This window comes from Equus asinus, chromosome 17 (genome assembly GCF_041296235.1).
Source record: "Equus asinus isolate D_3611 breed Donkey chromosome 17, EquAss-T2T_v2, whole genome shotgun sequence".
Taxonomy (NCBI): Eukaryota; Metazoa; Chordata; class Mammalia; order Perissodactyla; family Equidae; genus Equus; species Equus asinus.
In genome coordinates this window covers 49,803,515-49,827,328 of record NC_091806.1, presented here as the reverse complement: position 1 = coordinate 49,827,328, position 23,814 = coordinate 49,803,515, and the positions used below count along the sequence as shown (strand labels likewise).

At 59.1% G+C, this 23,814-nt stretch overlaps 2 protein-coding genes across 12 annotated transcripts; one reads left to right on the top strand and one right to left on the bottom strand.

Annotated features, from left to right (window-relative positions):
• Positions 1-24: 24 nt before the first annotated feature.
• On the bottom strand, positions 25-17,116 carry LRRC56 (leucine rich repeat containing 56). Of its 5 annotated transcripts, none has more exons than XM_070488443.1 (13): positions 17,000-17,116; positions 15,055-15,128; positions 14,451-14,638; positions 13,622-13,709; positions 12,839-12,899; positions 5,100-5,196; positions 4,827-4,967; positions 3,798-3,981; positions 3,189-3,365; positions 3,045-3,109; positions 2,689-2,831; positions 2,317-2,435; positions 46-1,098 (listed from the first exon to the last, which is right to left on the bottom strand). In XM_070488443.1, the coding sequence occupies exons 3-13, from the start codon at positions 14,631-14,633 to the stop codon at positions 773-775; spliced, it is 1,584 nt and encodes a 527-aa protein (XP_070344544.1). In that variant the 5' UTR covers positions 14,634-14,638; positions 15,055-15,128; positions 17,000-17,116; the 3' UTR covers positions 46-772. The 5 variants fall into 5 exon arrangements, with proteins under 5 accessions (XP_070344547.1, XP_070344545.1, XP_070344546.1 ...); XM_014831530.3 differs by having other exon boundaries at positions 140-1,098; positions 4,827-5,027; XM_070488446.1 differs by lacking the exons at positions 14,451-14,638; positions 15,055-15,128; positions 17,000-17,116 and adding exons at positions 5,807-8,717; positions 10,459-10,537 and having other exon boundaries at positions 25-1,098; positions 13,622-13,697.
• Positions 17,117-17,652: 536 nt separating this feature from the next.
• HRAS (HRas proto-oncogene, GTPase) lies at positions 17,653-22,313 on the top strand. Of its 7 annotated transcripts, none has more exons than XM_070488453.1 (6): positions 17,653-17,788; positions 20,493-20,654; positions 20,845-21,023; positions 21,130-21,289; positions 21,395-21,482; positions 21,880-22,313. In XM_070488453.1, exons 2-5 carry the CDS (start codon positions 20,544-20,546, stop codon positions 21,461-21,463), a joined length of 519 nt encoding a protein of 172 aa, XP_070344554.1. In that variant the 5' UTR covers positions 17,653-17,788; positions 20,493-20,543; the 3' UTR covers positions 21,464-21,482; positions 21,880-22,313. The 7 variants fall into 7 exon arrangements, with proteins under 7 accessions (XP_070344554.1, XP_044606013.1, XP_070344555.1 ...); XM_070488454.1 differs by having other exon boundaries at positions 17,665-17,788; positions 20,490-20,654; XM_070488451.1 differs by lacking the exon at positions 17,653-17,788 and adding an exon at positions 19,122-19,286 and having other exon boundaries at positions 20,490-20,654.
• Positions 22,314-23,814: the final 1,501 nt, after the last annotated feature.

Sequence of the window (23,814 nt, the reverse complement as noted above, 5' to 3'; positions counted from 1 at the left end):
GGCCGTCTCCGTGACTGCGCTGGCGGAGAGCGCGGGATGTGGGGCGGTTGGGACAGAGGGGACAGCGAGGGATGCGGGACACCAAGGGACGGAGGGGACAGCCCGGGGTGGGGGACGCCCGGGGATGACGGAAGAGCGGGGAGGAAGTCGTGGGAGGCAGGCAGTGCCAGCTGCATAATTTATTCAACCAACTTCACCTACAAAGTAAACCGCATTCTGTACACCTGAGAGTCGAAAATGATTTGCTTGGTTTCTGTGTCTGGATATCCTGCCCCGAGAGAGAACCCCACAGGTCCACCAGGGGTGGAAGTCCTGGCCACACCGTGGCTGGTCTAGGGCCAGTGCCTCCACCTGGGACCACAGCAGCCCAGGGTGGGCTCAGAGCCCTGGGGCAGCTGGAGTGCCTCCCAGGGAGTGGACGGGGCCCAGCTCCAGCCACCGGGTTGGGCCCAACCAGGGATCTTCCAGGCCAGCCCCTCTGACCAACCCTGGGTAAGCCAGGCCCCATGGCAGGAGTGGGCAGCTGGGCCAGCAGTGGGAAGCTGGCCATCCTATCCTGGGCTCTGGCCTGTGCTCACCCCTGGTGGTCCCAAACCCTACTCCTCTTCACCAAGAGGGGCCTCTCCTGTGCCAGGCCCGCTTCGCACTGCATAATATACCCGCCCAGATGCTCTGGGTTCTATGAGGCCAGAGTTCACATGGTGCTCACACGACCACAGTGAGGTCCCTCAGCCGAAGTCCAGACCAGCTTGGCAGTGGAGGGGGGTTTACATTACAGGTGGGATTGGGCTGGGGTGATGGGGTTCAGGTGTGGCATGCACCGGAGGCCTGGAGGTCTGGCTGCTGGATCTGGTACTGGCTTTGGGCCTAGACATCCTTGGGCTTGAGGGCTCGAGCCTGAGGCCATCTCTAGGGCTCTCAGAGTGGTGACTGCAGCCAGCCCCTGACCCAGGCCAGGCCCCATGCTGCCTAGGGCTCTGAGCCGCCGCCGCCGGAACCGCAGGTCTGCGGACCCCCAGGAGGTGCTGCCTGAATGAGGTGGCATGGGGACCTTGGGGGGAGAGGGGATCAGGTTCCAGCCCGAGGGCCTGGAAGGCTCTGGAAAACGAGGAGACAACGTGTCAGACAAGGGGCCCTCTAAGGAATCGGCACCTGGGGAGTCAGCACAGACAGGCTGCAGCGTACACGGTAGCTCCTCTCTTAGCCTTTGACCCCCAAGGCAGCACCCCTCTGCCCCACTTCCTGTGCTCCGCAAGGAAGCTATGGCTTCTCAGCCCCGTGACCTCTGGCTGTTGCTTGGGCTGGACCCACCTCTGGGGAGGCAGAGGCCATAAGGCCTGGGCTCTGACTTTGGGTCCCTGGGTCCCATCCCCAAGGAACCACTCACCAGCTGGTGGCCCTGGGCCAGTTCCTGAATCTCCACTATGGAGGGAGGCCCCGGCAGGGCAGACTGGGAGGGTGTGTCCGTGGTCACCCAGTGCCCACCTGGACCTGGCCTGGAGTGGGAGGCCTTGGCCACCCTTTGTCCTTAAGTCCCCACTCCAGCCACTCCTCTCCTGCTCTCCCTGCACCCTTCCACTAGGTAGCTAGCTGTGGACTCCTCCTGACTAGCGGGTCTTAGGGCACCTCCCCCTAGGTGCCAGCCAGCACCTGGAAGAGCAGAGGCTTGGCCTGCCCTGTCCCTGCTCCATTCTGGCCCCTTTGCTGTCCCCCCGACCCCAGCCCCCCAGAGTGTCATTTGGACAACCTTGAGCCTGTGCTCCTGCTGCCCCCTGCTTCCAATGCCCCTTCCTCAGGCTCGCCCACCCAGCTCTTCTACCAGTCTGCTCTGACCCTTCTTCCAGGAAGCCTTCCTGGGTGCTCCTGGGTGAGGGGTCTCTCTGCTTTGCAGCCCCTGCATTTGCTCCGCTCAGCCGGGGTCACTGTGAAGCCAGTGTCCCTCGGGGTGGGGGCCTCCCTGCCTTAATTCTGTGTGTCCAGCCCAGCACAGGCCCTGTCTGAGAGTGAGGGCGGCACCCCTCTCTGCCTGGCCTCCTGGACCAGCTGGTGGCCTGCCGCCCTCCCTGGGGCTGCTCGGTCTTTCAGGCTGGGCCCTTTGCTGGGGCACCTTCTCGCTCTCTTGCGTCCAGCCCCAGTGGCCTCATGGTCCCATGGGCTTAGGGGAGGGTGGCTTGGCATGGGAACCCCTTGGTTGTGAGCCCTCCACTCCCAGGCTGTGATCTCCGTGTCACAGCCTCTCTCAGAGCCTGGCTGAAGAGGGGGCTGGTCCGAGGTGAGACCCCATCGTGGGGTGGTGTGTGGGGTCACTCTCAGTACCTGGGGTGGGGCTCAGGGGGCTGGGGGACGTCTTGGGCCCAGCCTGGTCCCTTTGCTCTTCAGGGCCTCTCCGTGGGCACCGGGGGGTTGTGGCCCCTTCCTGCTGGGACTCCAGGCACCTACATGGGAGGGGATTGGGGTGGGGAGAGAGGGAGAGGCTGCAGCCCTGCCCCTTCCCCGCCACCCCCCCCCCCGGAGCCAATCCCAAATGAGTATGACTCTGGGATGACCCCCAGCCCTAGGCTCCCATGACCAGCTCCTCTGACCATCCTGGAACCAGTGACTGCTTGGCCAAGGCAGCCCCCGGCTGTGAGCCCCCACCTGATGGGGGACACACAAGGCAGTAGGGCTTGGTGGGGGAGGGGCACCCACCTCAGGCTCAGCTCCCTCCAGGCCCGAAGCCCAGCCCAAGACAGGAGGTCATGGTCATCCAAAGGGTCAGGCTCTGGAGTGGAGGCACTGGCCGCCAGGTCTTCTGGCCTGCGTGGGGGCAGCTGCTCTGGGGGTGCCCAGGCCTGAGGAGGGAAAGGGCTGCCTGGGGGCATGGCCTTTGAGGGGGCTAGGTGGGCAGTACAGAAGGACTGAGTCAGCTGTGGAGGGTGCAGGAAAGGCTTTAGGGCAGGGTACTGTCAGGCCAGTACGATGGGCCACTCTCCTCCAGAGAGCCAAGAGGCTGGTCCACTGCGGGAGTGCTGGAGTCCTGGCCCACTTGTGGGGGCAGGGTGTACCTGGCTCTGGTGCCGACGTTCCCTCAGGCCTTTGGTAGGGTTCCCGCAGAGGACTCGGCCAGCGCCTGAGGAAGAGGGTGTGTCTGCGGCTGGTTCCCGGCTCAGGGGCTGCGGGGCGGCTTCACGCTGAGGCGGGTCAGTTACCGTGGGTGAGGTTGCTGGCGTCGCCTTCTGGGGCTGGGTCCTTGGGAAGCAGGCCTTCAGACAGCGGTCCCCCAGGGACCAGCGGGGACAGGGGCCAGAACCTAGGGGCCTGGGGCTGGGTCTCGGACAAGGACAGCTCGGGGCTGAGTCTCCGAATGGGGGCTCCATGGGGATGATCTGTCCGAGAGTCCAAATCAGTGGTTACCAAGGCCCATGCCAGCTGGCCAGCCCAAGAGCTCCCCCCAGATTCTGTCCACAAACCCCCGCCACCCGCCATCTGTGTGTCCTGAGGGCCAGTGCCATGGGGTGGCAGGTTTTGGCCCTTTGCTCCCTCTGTGGATTGGTGGGGAGGTCCCACTGGGTGCTGCTCACAGGGAGGGTGTCCTGGCCTGGGGGCAGGTGTGCAGGGCTCTGGGGACGAGAGATTAGGGCTGAGGAGGGATACAAGATGCGACTTTCCATCTCTGAGAGGCCTGCAGGGGGGAGATGGAAGTGGAGACCTCTCCTGGGGGTGGATGGGGGTGGAGACCTCTCCTGGGGCTCAGGGGGCAAGGTCTCCGGGCCGGGTGGGGCAGCCCTTGGCAGAGGCTGGGTAGATGGCTGCCATACCCAGCCTGGGGAGCAGGCCGTCCAGGACACCACCCTCCTTGATGGCCTCCTTCACCATGTGCCAGTCCCGGTCCAGCGTCCATGAGGCCGGCAGGCCTGTGTGCGTGGCTGGAGCCTCATCCAGGACCTGCAGCTGGGGGATGAGCTTCCTCACCTCCACTCGGTAGTTGTAGCCTGGGGGCACCTGCAGGGTTGGGGGGGGGCGGTGGCAGGCCTGGGTCCAGTGCGCCCTTCAACCCAGCTTTATTGTGTGGCTGCTTCCCCCAGACCTGCGGGGGGAGCCGGGGCTGGCCTTGGTCACTCTTGGACACCCGGGACTGAGGGGGCCCTGGGCTCTCACCTGTATGTGCTCTCACGCTCCAGGTTCACAGCCAGGGTCCAGTGGTGCCCTCTGGCCTATGGAGCTGCCCTGAGCTCAGAGCCCTGGCCTAGTTTTGGCCACTGTGTACTGGCACCACTGAGCAGCAGGTAGCAGGGCAGGCAGCGTGAGCTCTGGGTGTGCACGGGCAGTGCAGGGGCGTGTGCAGCTGTGTGAGGTGTGCACAGGCCTGTGATATTTGAGTGCATTCCACGTAGGGAGTGCACAAGCCTGCAGGGGATGGGGGTGCTCTGGGCAGGGTGTGTGTGTGTGCACGTTTGTGTGTACGTGATTCTACATGGAGGCTGTACAGAACATGCGTGGTTCCACGTGGCATGTGCACAGACAACCTCACAGGGTGCATGCGTGGGCCGAGGGGCATGGCATGTATGCATATGGCCCCGTGGGGTCTCGTCCTGGCCCATGAGGATGCGTTGGTGGCTGCCAGGCCTCCAGCGACACAGGAGAATGAGCTCACGGCGAACAAGCCACAGGGTACAGGTGGCCTGTGCCTGGTGGATGTGCCCTGGATGCTCCTGCTGCCTGGCCTGGGCATGGCCAGCATTCAGGTGGGCGAGGAGTCCCCGGGCCGTGGGAGGGCCAGGGGGCCAGAGCCACAGAGCGCCTCCCCCTCCCGTGCACTCAGCCGACTGGGCGGCCACCACACGCACCTTGTTGGAGGGGCCAGAGCTTGGCTGCAGGCACACCAGGTTGCCCTCCAGGGTGAGTGTGGCCAGCTGCGGACACAGCTGCAGGTACCGCACCTGCCCCAGGTCCTCCACGCTGTTGCCCTCCAGGTCTAGCACCTCCAGCTGCTCGAGCAGGCACAGTGGGCTCAGGTCCGAGATGTTGTTGTAGGAGATATAGAGTTCCTGGGGCAGCAGGGGGTCTCAGCCAGGGCCTGGCCTGGTGCCCTCTCCCCAGCCCAGGGTGACCACACCCACCTTGAGGGCCGGGAAGGAGCCGATGCCATCCAGGTCGGTCAAGCCACAGCGAGCCAGCCACAGCACCTGCAGGCGGCCTAGGGAGGTGCCCAGGTCTCTGTAGAGGGCAGGGTTGGCTGGTCAGTGCTGTCCTGGGGTCGAGGGCCCTGTCTGTGGCCACGAAGGCTCTGTGCCATGCCTCGTGCCAGCCACCACTCACGGCTGGCTATTTCCAGGTGCACGGGCCGTTGTGACTGTGGCTCTTGGCAGCCTCTAGGCTGAGGAAGGGGATCCAGAGCCCCCCAGCTCCCTGCCTTCCCTCCTTGCTGCAGCCTTCTAGTCTCGGGCACAGGCAGAATGTGACCCCTGGAGGGCCTGGGCTTGGCCGCGGGGAGCTGCCCTGGTGCTGGACAGCTCAGCCCAGCTGCACCTGCTGCCTGCTCTAATGGCGTAGGCGAGACAGCCCCTTCCCCGGGGGGATCGGCCTGGGGGGCTCTCCTGTCCTCTCTCCCTCGGCCTCTCTTGTGGATGACTTCCCCAGCTTGCAGCCCTCCTCAGCCCAGATGTGCCTGCAAGAGCTCGCACACCCCCTCCCTGGGGCCAGCCCCCTGCCCATGCCCTGGACTCGCCCCTGCCACCCTCCCCTGCAGATCGGCAGGCCAGGGCTCTCCCCTCTTAGAACAACTGCGGGAGGCAGATCTTCTGCCCTCCGCCTCTCTGGGCCCCACCTCTGCCTGCGGGGTCCTCTCGGCCGGGGTGTCCCACGTCTCCTGCCAGGGCAGGGCCCACTGCTGCATCTCCTTTCCATTGGCTTCTGGGATGTTCTCGATGTGATTTCTTGTTATTTTCTCTCCTCCACGTTCTCTGGTCTTCCGTCGGGGAGCTCTGCCCCTTGTCCGTCCTCTGAGCCTGAGTCTTGTTCTCTCTCCTCCTCTCTCCCATTTCCATCTCTGTGCCTTTCCTTCTGCTTTCTGGGAGGTTTCCTCGTCTTCCCACGCTGCTATTAACATTTTGTGCTGGCCGCCACGTGTTTCGTTGCCAGTGCTCTTCGTTGTCCTCTGGTCTTCTCTCGCAGCATGTTTTTCTTGTTTCAAAGAGGCAGAGAAGCCGCATGTTCTTCTGTGCCTCTCAGAATAACAGTTGGAGGGTCTGGGAAGTTTTACTCCCCACCTTGCACCGTCTCTGCTTCCTTGGGGATCCTCTGGGTTTGTTTTGACCTTTCCCATTCACACTGCAGGGATTGTAATGTTTCTAATTACAGTAGTAATAGCTCCTTGGGCATTCAGATGGGGAGTGAGGGTCTGAAATGCTCCTTGGAGGTGCCGAGCCACCACTGGGGACACTGAAGTGGGGGGGCTTCCCTGTTGGGTGACGAGGTGATGAGGTGGCTTCTTTGGTGGGGACCAGTTGCTGGAGGTGGCGGTGGCCCCATGCGTGACTCCCCTGATGGCACAGGGCGGCTGCCGCGTCTCCCTGGGGGCTGTCCCACTCGAGCTGTGCCGGTTCCCTGTGTCACTGGAGCCTGTCCTCGTTCTCACGCCTGAGGACCGTGGCGCTCTCTCCTCTCCCTGCTTAAAGGCTGTCTCCTCACCTCGCCCATGTGGACAGGGTGCCTTATCTCGGAGGCGTTCCCTGACCAGCCTCGTGTTTCTGCTGGCTGGGTAATTTCTCCAGACCCATCTTCCAGGTCACAAATCCCCCTTCGCTCATGACTCAGCCACCGTCTAGCCCGTCCGTTGAGTCTTTGAGTTTTCTTCTGTCACCCTCATCTCCACAGGAGCTGTCGTCTGTGTCCTGCAGTTACGGAAACTCCATATTTATCCTGTCTATTGCCTTAAATGGGTTTTCCAGTCATCTCTTAATTGGCTGAAACTTGTGTCTAGTAATCTCCCCAAGGGGGGCTGATCAAACTACTTCCCCTGATTCTCACTCATTCCAAATGTTGGCTGGGTGTGAAATTCTCGGTTCACATTATCTTTCAGCTGGGCTGTGTTGGCCTCCTTCTACTGCCTTCTGGCTTCAAGTATTTCTATGGAAAAGTCTGAGGAAAACTGCATTTTTTTTTCCTTCTTAAAGGAAGACTTGATCTCTTTTCTTGGCTGCCCCCAAATTTTATCTATATCTTTATTAGGGTATGTTTCAGTGTGGCAAGCCAGTTTCACTTTTTTCTTTCAATCTGTTGATGAAAGTCTTCTTTTATGTCCGACAAGTTTTCTTTAATCTTTAAATATTTGTTCTGTTCTATTGTTTCAGTTTCCTTCTGCAGAGATTTCAATTATGCCCATCTCAGACCTCCTCTGTCTGCCCTCCATCTCCAGGACTCTGTCCTGTCTTCCATACACTGTCTGGTATGCGTTTCCTGTGGTACAGTATTTCTTTCAAGTCTGTCTTTGTTTCTGTGATGGCATTCTTGCTGTATTCTGTTTCTTTTCAGAGTCAGCACACATCTTCTGCTCGTGACCTATGGTTCAGACCCCAGATACACAGCCCGGCCCAGCTGCAAGGGAGACTGGGAAACACCAGGATTTTCTTTGGGGTGGCTACGTGCCCCGCGAGATATGGGGGATCCTGTTATTCTAGAAGAATAAGGACTGGGGAATTACTAGTAGATTTTGCCTCATCTCAGATTAAATAGGAAGATTACCAAATACTTAGAACTAACGACAAAAAGCAAAGTGTACAGAATGTGTGGAACCCTGCCGAAAGCCACACATAAAGAGAGACTTAGATATTTAAATATATTTATCAAAAAATCAGAAGGATTAGAATAATTAAGCTGAGCATTCAGCTCAAAGAGCTAGAAAAAGAAAAGCAGCAAATAAGAAAAATAACAAGAAGGAAAGATGTAATAAATTAGGATAAAACTAGTAACACCCAGAACAATTGTAGAGAAGATTAACAGAGCCCAGAGCTGATTCTTGACAAAATTAACAGACAATCCTCTGGTAAGACTGACCGAGGGTAAAGAGAGGGACAATGCAAGTAAATGTAGGGAACTTAAAAACAGGAATAGTTACAGCCATGCAGCAACTTAAAACAACGAAAGACCATTATGAACAAAGTATATACCAACATTTTTGAAAACCTAGTCAAAGCTGGCGCCGAAAGAAATAGAAAACTTGACTAGACTAATAGCCATTTAAGAAATTAAATGGTGATTAAACCCTCCCCACCCCCCTAAGTCCCCAGGTCTGGACCAGTTTTAAAATTAAGTTCTAATGAACTATCACGGAATAGACAATCTCTGTCTTCTACAATTTCTTATACAGGAAGTTTAAAAAATAGAGCAGTCGAAAAGAACAACGAAAGGGAGAGGCCACCTTATGAGGATGTCCTTGATTCTGGAACTGGAGGAGTACAATACGAGGGAATTCAAAGGCTGTCACTCATGAAAACAGATTTTAAAATAATTCAAGGATGAGCGACCATCACAGTCTGTCAGTGGAGTTCAGTACCTTAATACACTAAAGGAGAAATATCATTCTATGATCATGTAAACAGACGCAGAGGAACTTGGACACAGACTCATTAAGATCAGGAACAAACCCAGAATGCCTGCTGCCATCACTGCTGCTATATACGCGTTATCTGTCTATCTGTCTGTGCAAGACCATGCTGGTTAACAGGTCCTGGCCAAGGCTGTAAGACAAGAAAAAGAAGCATGAAGATTGAGAGTGAAAGACAACACTCAGAACTTGCCGATAACATGACATCAGTACAGAAACCCCAACTGAATTAACAAATTATTTGAATTAATGTGAGAGTTTGGCAATATTGCCCAGTACAAAGTAAAGATACAATATTGCCAGATATAATAGATCCATTTATAAAAATCAATACTTTTGTATTGATTTTTAAAATCTATTTTAAACCAACATAGTGTTTCTCTATATTTGCAATAATCAACCAGAAAATACAATAGAAACAGGACGTCATTCATGATTGTAAACATACTATACATATGTGGGCATTAATTTAGTCCTGGTTTCAGGGAGCCCTGGCTCCAAAGGAGGCTGGTGTCCTGCCCTGTCCCAAGTTGGACAGGGCAGGTGGGTCCTGTAAGCCCATGCCAATCATAATTCCATCCCCTTTCTAGTAGTTGGTATAGGAAAGGGTATATGTGATGCAGTTCTAGCCAAAGAAACACATGAAGGATGCTGGGGAACTTCCCTTGTTCTTACTAATGGACACAGGAGGGCAGATTGCCTGTTATGGGATGAATTGTGACCACCCCCCACCTCAAATTCACAAGTTGAAGTCCTAACCCCCCAGGTACTGCAGAATGTGACCTTATTTGGAAATAGGGTCATTGCAGATGGAATTAGTTAAGATGAGGTCATGCTGGAGTAGAGTGGGCCCTAATCCAATGTGACTGGTGTCCTTATAAAAAGGTGAATTTGAACACAGACACAGACACAGGGAGAATGCCATGTGACCATGAAGGCAGAGATTGGGGTGATGTGTCTATAAGCCAAGGAATGCCAAAGATAGCAGCAAACCACCAGAAGACGAGAAAGGAAGGCGATGGGTTCTCCCTCACAGTCCTAGGAAGGAACCAACGCTGCTAACACCTTGATCTTGACTTCTGGCCTCCAGGACTGGGAGAGAATAAACTTCTGCTGTTCTAGCTGCCCAGTTCATGGTGCTTCATTCAGCAGCCCTAGAGAATTAACACACTCCCTCAGCCCATCAATGTTAAGGATCCCTGTGGCTGCAGAAGCCACTGTGCATTGTGAGGGGACACACATGAGGACAGAGGGTCCTGTACTGAATTAACCCACCCTGGAAGAGCCAAAGCTGGCCTTCTCGTCTGCTCCGTGGGACACTGAGATTCTTATCTGTGCTGTTCACTGATGTATCTTCAGTGCTTACAACATTTTGGCCCATAGTACGCACTGAAGGAATAAATAATTTCTCATTGTTTAGGCCAGTTGGATACAGGTTTCTGTAACTTGCAGCTGAAAGCATTCCAACTGATAATAAACTTTACAGAGGAAGTTTAAAGACTCTACTGAAAATATAACAGAATACATGAATAGACAGCTATACCATATTCATGGAGGAATAGAACTTAATGTATAAACCCAAATTAGCAGGTGAATCACTTTTAATTTTAAAAAAATCCCAGAAAGATTAGTATGTGTGAAACCCAACAAACTGATTGCAAAATTCCAATGCAAGAATAAGTGTTCAAGAATAGGTCAACTTGGCAAAAGGAAAACCGAGAGAAGGTATCAGATGCTAACAGACCAATGGATGAAACAGAGAGCTCATAGACATATCTCCACACACACGTGGACTTGATCAGTGGCAGAGACGGTACCATGATCAGTAGGAAAGTGACGGACTGCTGGGTGGATAGTGTTGGGAAGTCACTCACTGTATGGGGGAAAATAAACCTGGGTCCCAACTTTATGCCACAATTGAAGGTGACCTCGCAGATAAGTTGGATTAAAGACCTGAAAGTAAAAAGCGAGACCATAAAGTGAACAGAGGAAAAAGTAGAATGTCTCTATGACCCTGAGGGTGGGAACCAGCCTCCTAAATAACACCCAAAGCACCAACCAGAACCTAGGGCTTGGAGCAAATCAACATGAAGGGTTTCTGTGTAAGCGAAGGCTGCCATCGTCAGAGTCAACGGGAAGAGGTAGGGCGAAGAGTCTTGCAAAGTCCAGAACACACTCAGGCTACACAAAGACCTGCCAGAAGTCAACAAGAAAAGGGCAGAACCCACCTGAGAAATTAGCACAGGTGCACCAGGTGAGGCGTGACGCCTTAGTCACAGGAGGAACGCCCGCCATTGTCATAGTGAAAACTGTCCATTCAATTATTTTAATAATTTCCAAACTAGTTGTTGAGTTTTAGAGATTGCTAGTGTAGTTTTACCCATGCAAGCGGTACTAAGGAACGGGTGCCCATGTCTGACTGACGTGGAGAAGCACGCCAGGCTCGTCAATGCCTTTCCCCTGCACTGAGGGCTGTCAGGAAGCCAGCCCTGCGTGTGGGGACCTTGTCTTCACACCCGCCATCTCTTTAGGTGCTGGCTATTCCCTCAGCTTCAGATGCACCGACAGCCAATAAATTAAATCTTTTCCAGCCCTTAAAATGCTGCTGCGGATTTTAGTGTCTTTAACATCTTTATTTCCAGCTAAGTTACAACACTACGTTATTGGACTGTCATATTTAATTAGATAGTTTCCTTTTACAAATTTTTGTTCACTGTCAACCCATGGAGGTTTGCAAACGTCATCTGGCCAAGTTTTAGGATTCAGTCGGCGAAAGAACTTCAAGATCCATCGCATTTTTCACTGTTGTTATCAAGGAACAGAACACGTTTTCATAAAATTTATGATCTAATCGTTTTTCTTGGAATTACTTTTTTTGTTTGTTTTCTTGGAATTGAGCATTTTCTTTTGTCACAAACGGTATATCATATTTCTCAACTTTATAATACCTTCCCCTTCTCTTTATAGTTTTCATCCTTTATTTCATATGATTTTTATGTACTTTTGTGGTTCTTTGAGCTAATTTGTAAACCTTAACAAGGAAGGAATAAATATGATTTTTTGTTTTTGTTAAGCTAAAGGAATTATTGGTACCTCTGTCAGGATATTGCTGAATCATGTAATAAAGATGCCTTTCTGAAAACCCGTTTTCTGGATCCTTACTCGGACGTGGTGTCATGTGGGAGCCACTCGGGCCGTGAGTCCGCCCACTGCTTCTGCTGTGGGCTGCCCACAGAGGGCCGGAGGGCTAGAGAGTCTTCCAATTTTCTTAACTTCTGTTTCCAAGTCTTCAAGTGTTTCATCAAAACTTTCTTTGATGTCTTTTGATAAACATCAGTATAAATAATGAAGACATTTAAAGCAAATTTGCTTAACAAAGACCTTTATCGCCTCACCTAGAAATGACTGGGCAAACTTAGTGCCCACTTAAAACATCTGGAGAATTTTCTAGAATTTTCACTGGAATCCCCCTGCCTTATGCTGGCTGGCCCTGGCTACATAAAACCAGCAAAGTTTTCATGAAACCTATTTTGCTCAAACATCAAAAATAAAGTCTGATATTTCTTCAGCTTTGTTCTTTCCAGGCCAATGAGATAAACAAAACCATTCACCTGTCCTCAGTTTTGAATGTTGTCTTTTAGGTTAATTATTAAAGTGCTGTCATCTCTTCCGTAGGGTCTGTGGTCTGGCCTCTGTTCAGCAGAGGCCGTGCCCACCTGCTCTTCTCGCAGGGTGTGAGGGTGATGAGCACCAGTGCTACCCGCAAGCTCCTGGCCCTGCTGGCTGAGGGACACCGCCCAGGGTTGCAGTGAAAAGTGCAGGGGTGCCCAAAGCCCCAAAGCCCTGTTTGGTGTTGGGACGCCCACTAGAGACCCTTGGCTGGTTGAGGACCCTTTGCTGAAAGTCAGTGGGTGCCTTCTGGGCACCCAAGTGTGGGTCCTTGCAGACCTTACAGCCACCCGACCTGGCATGACTGGCCTGACCCTGACCATGGCTCTGGGTGACACATGTCACCCTCAGCAGGTGCCTCCAACCTACCGGGCGTGGGTGACACGAGCTACATGTGCCAGAGTCAGGCTCGAGGGGCAGGCATTAGGGCTGGGAGCCAGAGATGGCAGGACATCCATCCTTCACGGGGATCCACCCAGGAGAGGCCCCACCCCAAGTGAGCTCTCGCCTCAGCCCCTGCAGGACCCCACCCCCAGGGAGAAAAGCCCCCCTCCCCACACCGTGGTCCCCAGGAGGGGCACTCACCTCACAGAGCCCAGGCGGCTGCCATTCAACTTCAATTGGCTGAGGTTGGGCAGGTGTAGCCCTATGGGGCCACAGGAAGGAGGGGTTGGTGGCAGGGCCCTGCCCCCTTGCCCTGGCCCTCCAGGGGCATCAGCGCCCCTTGGCTCCTGTGGCCTGATGGCTGCTCTGAGGCCCAGGGCAATCTCAGGGCTGTATGCTTCCATCTGTGGGCCGGCCCAAATGAAGCAGGCTCACAGGGCAGGGTGCAGAAGGTGCACTGGAGTGGACAGGGCCATGAGGAAGGCCTTGAGGCCACTGGACTCCAGGACTCGGCTTGGAGGAGAGGAGCCTGGCTGGCGTGGGTGGGGCTGCTGCAGCTTGGGTCCCACCCCCAAGCCATCTCCCATGGCCCACCCACAGGCACCCAGACCATAGCCTCCCTCAGATTGCAGAACTGGGTGCCAGAGCACAGGAACCCCCAGCCCATGTCCTTTTGCAACCCAAAGCCCCTGGGAAAGAGTTCTGAGTTATTGACTCCTTCAAAGAAGAGGGCACTGACCCTATAAGACAGAGTCCCCAATCCCTGGAAAGAGGTGGTGCAGGGCAGGCCCATGGGGTACATGGCGGGCTTGTAGGTGCAGGGTGGGTTCTTGGGGTGCAGGGCAGTCTGTGGGGCGCAGGGCAGGCCTGTGGGGTGCAGTGTTCCAAAACCAGAGCCTGGTGGGCAAGGTACAAGTGAGCAGACCCTCAAAGAGAGGCCTGGTCTTGACAGTGGCAGCCATGTGGACAGGGAGGGGCTCTTACCAAAGTTCCCCAGGCTGTTCTCGCGAGTATCCACACGCATCTCCAGCACGCTCACCAGTCGGAGGTCATCCACCCGGGCCAGGGCCTTCTGCAGAAATTGATATGGAGTCAGCCCTGGGAACCGGACAGTGGTCACTCCCTCCCAGTGACATCCCTGCCTTTGGCAGTGGGACTAGAGCAGGTGGCAGATGCTTCCCTGCCTCATCCTTCTTGACTGTGGCCATGGATGGATTTGGCTGGTAGAGTATGAGCGGATGTGACATGAGCAGACGTTGTAACTGTGCTTGGCTGTGTGGCCATTGCCAGAGAAGGCCCTGCCCTGGTGGGGGCAGGGTGCTCATCTCCAGATGAAACCCAAGAACAGACCCAACGCAAGCCCCTAGAGCTGGTGGGCCTGGAGGTGGCACACAGCCGTGAGCCTGTCTTTGTCCCCTAGGATGGTGGCGGTGGGCTGTTGAGGAGCTGTTGGGCTGTCTCCCACCAGAACCTCAGCTGCTTGAACCAGGGGCCTCCTCTCTGGTTCACGAAGTGGTTCACTGAGTGGTCTCCGGAGCCCAGCGCACAGTGGGTGCTCAGCAAACACTTGTGGAGTTCCTGCCTGGCTCAGTCCCTTCTGTGACCCGAATGCCTGGGGGACATCTGTGTTACCAAGCCCCTAGGGTTGGCCCTGAAAGGTGGAGCAGGTATGGGGGACACAGTGGGGACTGAGGGCATCTGTCAACCAGGCAAGGCTAGGAGGGCTGGGGACAGAGGGCAAGCTGGACGCTGGTCCCAGAACATCACCCCATGCAGGCCCTGCGGCCCGAGCCTCCCAGCCCCCAGCACTCACCAGTCGGGCAGGTGACAGATACTCTTCCACCAGCTGCTTGTTGTGGCTGCCCGGATGGCTGCCTGGATCCTTGCTCTGCGGGCAGGGGTTGTGCAGGCCCTGCCAGCTCAGCTCTTGCACTTGGACACTGGCTGTGCTCGGCCGAGGCCCGTGGGCTCTGTCCCAGGCCTGGTCCATGCACATCCGACCTGCCGGGATAGGCAGAGGGCAAGGCAGCTAAGCCTTTGCTCTTCCTCTGACCCCCACACAGTCCTCGACATGTCCCCGCACACAGCAAGCCCCCGGAACCCACCGTGGGCCTGGAGAAGTCTCTCACGGTGCCCTCACCCACTTAGTCTCTGCCAGCCTGGGGGTCTCGCAGTCCCCTCCCTGAGCCTTGGCTCACACCCCCTGCCTGGGCGAGTCACCCTCCCTGTGTTGCTGCCCATCCTTCAGGGTCCATGCGAGGGGTGCTGGCTGCAGCTCTGTTTGCTTGGAGGCTTGCTGTGACCAGCGGCAAGCTGCTGCCTCAGGCCCTGTGCTGTGATGGTCTCTGAGCCTGGCTGGCCCAGGACTAGGGTCTCAGGCATACCCTCCCCACCCCGTGCCCATTGAGCCCCCTCACCTGGAGGGAGCTGCCTTTTCCCACTGTGGATCAAACATCCGGGCAAGGGGGCGGCATGTGGCCTCAGGTGGCACCTGCAAGAGAGATTGGGTTGGCCTCCTGGCCAGGTCACCATGCCCAGGGGACCTGGGACAGGCTGAGCTGAGGTCACAGGACCCAGAAGGGAGCGGGTGTGGAGGTGGTAAGCGCTCAGGTCCTTCCCACCATCCTGATGGGGTATCAGGCCCAGCTGACAAGGAAGACAGCTGGGTGGGTGACTGATGCTGGAGTCCCTCTGGGTCTGTCCAATGCAAATGGTCCTCATTCAAATCCCTGCTTCCCTCCATCCCTGACTCCACCCTCTCTCCAAAAGGGGTCATGGGTCTGCTGCTCTGGACTGTCTTCCATGGTCTGGCCTCCCTGGCATCCTGTCCCGCCTGAGCCCCCTGAACCTAGACCCCAGGGAAGGTTGTCTAGTGTGTCCCCAGACCACCTGCACCAGGCTCCTCTGGCATTGCTCCTTAAAGATGCAGATGCCTGTGTCTGGCCCTCAATCCTAGAATCATCTCCGGGGGCAGAGCCAGAATTCTGCCCAGAACATCCTGGCCACCTCCCTCCATCTTGGGTCAAGGCCTTGCTGACCCCCACTCCTGCACTCTCTCCTGCCCTTCCCAGATTTACTTTCCTGCTAAGACTGACCGCTTCTACAACCCTCGTGTTTTACGACACATTCAGCTGAGTGAGCACCTCGCCCGAAGACAATGTGGGCTCGCAGGCAGGACGCTTGCCTGCTGTGTCCACAGTGGGCAGAAGAGAGGCTCTGAAATATTCGCCAGAGGAATCCGTGAAGGTGGCAGGTGCAAATTCTGACCACCACTCTCATCTCTCAGCCCCTGTGGACATTCACGATTCATCCTCTCCATCAGGTCTAGAGACCCTCCCCCGAATGGCTGGCGGAGTGGTCAGCTGGGTTTTGACAGAGGTGGTGGGAGGGGTTGCTGGGCCCTGGGACAAGCTGCCCAGGCTTTGTGTGCCTTAGTGGCCTTGTCTGGAGAGTGACCCATACACCGAGGATCCAGTAAGGTGAAGGCCATGAGGTGGGCCCCAGCATAGAGCCTCATGGAGTTTCCAGCAGGATTTCTTTCCAAAAGTTCCCTCTGCTGACTCCCTTTCTCCAATTGGTGAAAGGCCCCAAGCCTCCCAGGAGGACCCCACTGCTGTGCCCCCTGGGAAGATGCTGCCCACCCCCACCCCAGGCCTGCCAGCCTGGGACTATGGATAGGGTGTGGGCCAGCCAGGCTGCTGCCCTGGGACACCTGTGGCAGCATAAGGACCGAGCTTGCCGTCTTCTTCCTTCTGTGCCTGAGAGCAGTTGACCCGAGGTCCTACCCATGACTGGGCCCAGAATACCGGCCCAGGCAAGCGTGAAGGTCTTGGGGTCCAAGGAGCAGGGCCTGGGTTGGAGGCTGTGGCTCCCATCTGGGCACTGTCCCTTCACATTCATGCACTGGGTGGAACCTGTCCACTCTCTTCATGGCCCTGCTCCCACCCTGCCCTGCTGCTCCATGGACCTCCCAAGGCCCCCCAGCTGGAAACCTGGGGCCTCTGTTTCCCTACAGCCCCTGGTCTGGCTCATAGGCTTTCTGTGTCCGCTCTGTCCCTCCATCCCTTCATCACACAAGGAAGGCTGGCTCCCCTCCTAGGTCCTCATCGGGGAGACCCAGAGCAGAGTCTGGGTCCTTGCCTCTCTCTCCCCCAGAGGCAGGGCTTGGGGCTCCTCCTGTCCCCGTGAAGTGGTGTAGTTAGGGTCCCTGGGGGACCAGATTTGACATCTGGGGGCATCACCGAGTCCCCACTGGCTTTGCTGCTTCATCCCCGCGACCGACCCCTGGGCTCAGTTTCCCCTCCGGCACCGGGGAGATAGCGAGGCCTACGGCCCGAACCCCAAGGTACCCTGGGCTCTCACCTGAGGGGTGGGCCCCGGTGCCCAGTCCTGGGCGCCCTCCGCCGCCGGCGGGCGCTTTCCGACTCCGGGTGTTCTTCCGGCCGCGGGGTTGCGGGGCCTGGGCGCCGTGGCAACGGAGGCAGGGCCTCATTTGAATACTCAAATATTCATGAGCCGCGGGAACGTCTCAGGCGCCACCGGGCCAAGCCACGCCCCTTAGCAACAGTTGCTAGGGCAGGGCGGCGGGGGCGGGGCAGCAGCCAACCCAGCTGGGGGCTCCGGCTGGTACCTCCAGGCACGCGCGTGGGCGCCCCTCGGGCTGGGAGGCAAGCTGGGGCGGAGGTGACACGCCACCAAGCCGGGGGCGCAGACAAGACAGGTGTCAGCCCCCTGCAAAGGCGGTCTGGGGTGGAGACGCGCGCCCACCTGTCCCAGGTGGGAAGCACCCGTGTGAGGGTCGTTCCAGAGGCCTAGGCCCTGTGCGATTTGACTCCACTTGCAAGTTGGCCGATGCCACGATAAGAGGAAGCGCTGTTAGAGAGGACACCCCTGAGGACGAGGGGAGTGCGGAGCTGGACACCTGGAGAGGAGTCCTGAGTGTCCGCGCCCGCAAGGGACGCCACTACCCGCTTTCATTCATCCGCCTTTACTTCGTGTCTACGCACGTCGGCCGCGAGCCGGGCTCTGTTGTAGCCGCGGTGCACTGCGCGGGACGGCCAGCGGACACAGCCACGGCCTGTGGGGTCGGCGCCGTCGTGGGAACGGGGGCGGCCCCACAGGGGGCCCGCCAAGGTCACGGCCTGCAGTGGGGTGAGCTCCAGGGGATAGCACCGAGCCGGCGGGGGAGGGGATAAGGATGGGAGGGAGTGCCGGCTGAGCACAGGGAGGTTCAGCCTCATGTGTACTGCACCATTCTTTCTTGTAAATAAGGAGGGTGTGTTTATGCGTTACTTTGAAATTTTTAAAAATGTTAAAAACATATCTTTTTGAGAGTCTTGAAAGGAGACAGAATGTGCATATTTGTGCTTGGGGTCGGGGGAGACTTCAGGTTATCCCCCCTCCGGCGACTTTTGCGTTGGATTTGCTGGGTACCGCTAGTTAATTGGGCCACATGGTGAGCTTCTGCAGGGTTGGAACCTCTGGGTTTGGGGGAGCTGGGTGGGCCGGTAGTATGCAGGGCCTGTCCAAGTTGGGGGAGGCTGGCGGTGAGGGGGTGCTGGAGAGTGGCCTTCCTCGGAGCCCCGGGTGGGGCTGCGCGCTGGGTAAGTGGGAAGCAAGACCCCGGAACGGAGTAAGAAGATGGAGCCGGACTTGCTGCTCCGCGGGTCAGACGCACCCGCCCAGCCGCGGCGCCCCGGCTGGGCCGCGCTGAAGGACACCCCCCCCGACTTCCCGAGGCTGCCAGGCGTCTTGTGGGGGGCGCCCATCTCGGAGCCACCTGCGGGGAAGAGGGCGCAGGGCAGCCAGGTCCCGGGCCAATAGGGGTCCCAGGCTTCCGGCGCGGCCCCGGCCTGCTCCTGGCGCCAGACCCTCGTCCCTGCGGCCCCCTGCCTCTCTCTACTCCAAGCCCGGGGGGCGTCCGTGGTGCTGGTCCTGGGGGCTCCGCCCGCCCTGGGGCTCGGCCCCAGGCTGTCCCTCCCGTCCCGGGGCCCCCTGGGTGGGCTGCGGGGCTCTGAGCTGGGAAGGCCTCGGGGGGCGCGGGCGCGCCTGCGCGTCAGGGAGATGCCGAGGAGCCCGGCGCGGGGCTCCCCCAGCAGCGCAGGGGCTCGAGCCCGACCCCGGCGACCCCAGCGAGTCCACACCCGGCCGCGGACCCGCATCCGCGCGGGGTCTCTATCTCTCCGTGAGTCCAGCCTGCTCTCAAGAGAGTCCAGGCCTTCCCCGAAGAAGACGTCGCCCCAGGCCCCGCGACCCCGACCCTCTCACTCTCATCCGGCGCCAAGCGAGCCAGCCCCCAAGGCCCCGGCCCACGAGGGCCACCCAGCCGGGCACCGCCCTCACCGCCGCTCCCGGAAGCCCCCCATCTGCGGCCCTTGACGGGCGGGCCGCTCGGCCAACCGGAGCGGAGCGCGGCGGGGCGGGGCGAGTCTGGGGCGCGGACAGCCGCATGCGTCCAATGGCAGGCGGCGCTGGGCTGACGGACGGGCGCGGGGCGGGGCGTGCGCTGGCCCGGCCGAGCGTCCGCCGCCCGCAGCCCGAGCCGCACCCGCCGCGGACGGAGCCCATGCGCCGGGCGAGCGGCAGCCCCCGGCCCCGGCCCGCGCCCCCGCCCCTGCCCTGGCCTCAGGGGCAGTCGCGCCCGTGAGCGGTGAGTGCGGCGGGGGGCGGCGGGGCTGCGGTGCTGGCCGCTGGAGTTGCGGCGGGGAGCCGGGCGGGGCGGGGAGCCCGCTGTCTTCGCTGGGCGCGCGGGGGCGCAGGTGGGCCGCAGCGGCGGGGGCGCTGGGCGTGCGGGCGGCGAGTCCCCCTGCCTCGCCCAGACCAGCTCCTGGGCACCGTGTCCCCGGCCCTGTCCTCTTTGAGGCCCCTCGGGATGGGGTGGGGGGGTCTGAGCCTAGGCCGACTTGGGGCCATGGCGCTAGGCGGGGTCTCCCGCTTGCCAGAGTCCTCGGGACCCCTCAGAAGACCTCGAGTACCCTGCAGCCATCACACACACAAGGAAAGTCTGGGGTTTAGGAAATCACTGCCTACTGTTCCCTCAAGGGCACCCTCTTATTAAGCATCACAAATTGAGGACACCGCAGCTGGGGGCCTAACTCCCAGGTCTTTTTTCCTTCCGCCCGGTCCCCCTGCTCCCACACCTGCTGTCGGTCTTTTCCTGTTGGTCAGCTTCTGCTTATGGGAACCCTGGCCCCCGCCTGGCCTCCTCAGCTGCCTTATTTTCTCCAAAGTTCTTATTGCCACAGGGCACCCTGGGGTTCCCTTCATTTTAAGGTGTGCGGATCTCCTCCTCCCTGGAGCATAGACTGAGCCCATGAGGGCAGGGGTTCCTTCTCTGCCTGTCACCCTGTGCCTGGAACAGCACCTGGCATGCAGTAGGTGCCCAGTAAAGACTTGTTGAATGCACCAACATGCCCGATGGGGCCTGGAGCCGGTTGTCGACTGGCACTGGCTTGCCTGGGCACGCTATGTGCTCCACCATGGCAAGACCTGTTCTGGTGGGGGGGGGGGGATTGGTAACCTCAGCCGCGGGCGCCTCCACTCAGGCTTCCTGCCTATCCAGCAACTTCTAATTTGGGTGCGTGGTTGGGAGACGCTCTCGGCTGTCACTCTGCCTTTGGGGGCCAGCTCCCTGCCTCTCCCACATAGTCATGAAGGGCAGCTGGAGGCGGGACCCTCTCCCATCCCTGGGCTGGAGGTGCCACAGGTGAGTGGCTGGGCCACCCTTCTGGCTGCCACCCCTGTTCCCTGGATGTGCAGGCCCAGAGATCAGGCCAGGCCTGAGCATGCTGGCCCAGGGAGATCAGTGGGCCTGCCCTGCAGGGCCTGGCCATGGCTGATGTGACTTTCTCAGCAGGTGGGACAGGAGACCACTGAAGTGCCTCCTGCCGCAGCCCCTTGAGGAGCGATGACGGAATATAAGCTCGTGGTGGTGGGTGCTGGAGGCGTGGGGAAGAGTGCCTTGACCATCCAGCTCATCCAGAACCACTTTGTGGATGAGTATGACCCCACCATTGAGGTGAGCTGGGATGGCCCTGTCCCCAGCCCTGAATCCTGATGTGGGCATGTCTTTTGTCTGCTCCATAGGAGGGGGTCCCCCTGTCATAGTACCTGGGGTGGAGGGGCACGAGAGGTGCAGAGGAGAGGCTGGTAGTGTGAACGCCCCATCCAAGGAGGGATGGGGGTCCCTGAGCAGTGTCCTCTTGTAGGACTCATACCGGAAGCAAGTGGTCATTGATGGGGAGACGTGCCTGCTGGACATACTGGACACAGCAGGCCAGGAGGAGTACAGTGCTATGCGGGACCAGTACATGCGCACTGGGGAGGGCTTCCTTTGTGTATTTGCCATCAACAACACCAAGTCCTTCGAGGACATCCACCAGTACAGGTGAGCTGCCCGTGGGCCCTCAGGGGCCTCCCTGTCCTCCATCTGCATCTCCTGGATGCAGCCGAACCTGCAGCCTGCTGGCTGATTCACACCTTTCTCCTTGCAGGGAGCAGATCAAGCGGGTGAAGGACTCAGATGACGTGCCCATGGTGCTGGTAGGGAACAAGTGTGACCTGGCGGCGCGCACTGTGGAGTCTCGGCAGGCGCAGGACCTTGCCCGCAGCTATGGCATCCCATACATCGAGACGTCGGCCAAGACGCGCCAGGTGAGCCGGTTCTCCACCCCACAGTTAGCCGGGGACCCGCCCCACCCAGCCATACCCCGCCCCCGCCAGGGAGCAGCGCTCACTGCCCCCTCTCCCTCAACACAGGGCAGCCGCTCTGGCTCTGGCTCCGGCTTCAGCTCCGGGACCCTCTGGGACCCTCCGGGACCCCCGTGACCCACCAGCCCCTCCCGCTGTAAGTCTCCCCGGATGGCAGGGCAGTGAGGGAGGCCAGGGCCAGGGTGTGGGCTGATGCAGCTCCAGGGGGAGTGGAGGTCCCTGGAGAGAGCTGCCCTGAGCCAGGCCGGAGCGGTGACCCTGGGGCCCCGTCCCCTTTCCCCAGAGCGCCCTGTGGGCCCTTGTTGGCCCTGACCCCTTAGTGGGCTGTTGGGGACAAAGGCAGTAGTTCAGACAGGACCTGGGCACAAGGTGGTCAAGCTCAGAGCCAGACCTGGGGGCTGCCCTGCCCTGTTGGGGAGCTGCTGAGGGAAACGACTGGGATTCTGCTTGAGCCCGCAGCAGGGGTCCCTGGGTCTCCTCCCCGGCTGGGCCCTGAGGTCGGGTCCCCCTCTGACCTGGCCCCTTCTTCCCAGGGCGTGGAGGATGCCTTTTACACCCTGGTGCGAGAGATCCGGCAGCACAAGGTGCGCAAGCTGAGCCCCCCCGACGAGGGCGGCCCGGGCTGCATGAGCTGCAAGTGCCTGCTCTCCTGACGGCAACGCCGCTGCGTCCACTTGGACGTCCCTGCTGGTCCTTTGTGCCCACCCAGCACAGATGCAGGGCCCAGAGGTGCCGGATGTGGGGAGGAGGTGCAGATGGAGGAAGGAAGGGGGAAGGAAGGAAGGAAGGAAGTGCTGCTGGAGCCCGGCCAGCCCAGGGTCGGTGGACAGAGTGACCGCAGACCTCCCAGGACGTTTTGCACAGACTGTCTTGAACTGACCCCCCTGCACCCCTGCTGTGCTCTCCTCCCGCCCCCTCCTGGCCCGGTGGGCACAGGTCGTTGCAGTAAATTATTTGATGGTCTTGACCCTGGCATCTGGCCGAGGCTGGGAGGCTGCGGTGTGTGTGGCCTCGCACCAGGCACGGTGGGAACCTCAGCTCCATCTGGCCCACGGCCTCTGTGGGGACAGCTGGCGAAGGCTGGTCAGGGGGCTTGGGCCGTGCTGCCTTCTGCCTCCTCGTGAGTGCCCAGCACTTCCTGCAGAGAACCCTGCGGGATGCAAGGACAGGCCAGGTTAGCATTTTAACTCTGAAAACACTTTATTGACCTTTAATCAGTAGGGGGGATATGGAGGCCACAGGCACGTCCCTTCCCCCTGGGAGGGAGGCTTTCTTAGGGAACGCTGAAACCAGACTCGGGGGCTGATATCCGCACCTTGGAGCCTCGTTGTAACTCCACGTGGGGTTGTGTTTCCCGACTTTGGGGACCCTGAAAGGCTGTTGCTGATGACAGCAGAGTGAGTGACCCGGCCTCCCACAGCGTCCTCCAGCCCGCCTGGAGCAGCAGCTCTCGGGTTCTTGGAGCAGGCCCAGCGCCGTCAGCTCGGCCTCGGGGCTCTGCCCCATCACTGCCAGGTGGCCGCTCAGGGCCCGGGGTCTGGCCGTTCCTGCCACCTCTGGGGCGGGAGGGTGGGACTGGCCACACACTGCTCAGAGAGACATGGCCCTGCTTAGGGCCAGAGTCCAGGACTGGCCAGGGACATGGGTGGCTCAGTCGCCGCTATCTTCATCCTGGCTGGGGGAGCGCTCATGGTGTTCCTGTCCTCCCAGGGCCCAGGTTCAGGCCAGGCCCCTCTGGATCAGGGACTTGTGCTGTGGGAGGGGGCACCGTTCTGCAGGAAGGCCAGCATGAGGACGGAGGGCACACTGCTGCTGACTGCCCAGGGCTTCGGAGCCACTGCCCTCTCCATCATGCTCTCCTCCAGAGGACCCCAAGCCTCCAGCTTCCCTGCAGACACGGAGGTCAGGGGCTGGAGGGGACAGTCGGGGCCTCAGGGCAGCTCGCCGGGCCCTGCCAGGGCTTCATATCCGTTGTGCCTGTCACCACCCTGAGAGGGGCATTGGCTGCAGGTGCCACAGGGCAGGAGGGGTGTCCTGGGCCCTGTGGCTTGGTCCTCGTCAGGCTGGACGGGACCTTTTGCTGGGGCCCCGGTGGGGATGCAGGGCTGGGCCTGTCCTGTGGCCCTGGGGGTGGCCCAGGCGGGTGGTAAAGGGAGAGACCCAGCATTCCAGCTCAGAGCCCACGGCTGGGGGCCACCTGTCTGCAGCTTCGTGATTCCCTGCGAGGTTTGGCAGGGAACTGAAATGCTGTGGCTGCAGCTGATTCTGAGAGCTGTCCTGGGCCGGGGACAGGCAGGGCAGACCCGGAACCTCCGAGGCCCCCAGAAATGTGTGAGCAGCCGTGGGCCCTGCGGAGGCCCCCTCATGCTCTGGCTCCTTCGCCTTGGGGACAGCCTGGGTGGGTGAGGGTTTTGGCCGCTCGTGCTGGACAGGTAGGTGGGAGAGGGCCAGCACGGCCTCATGCGGAG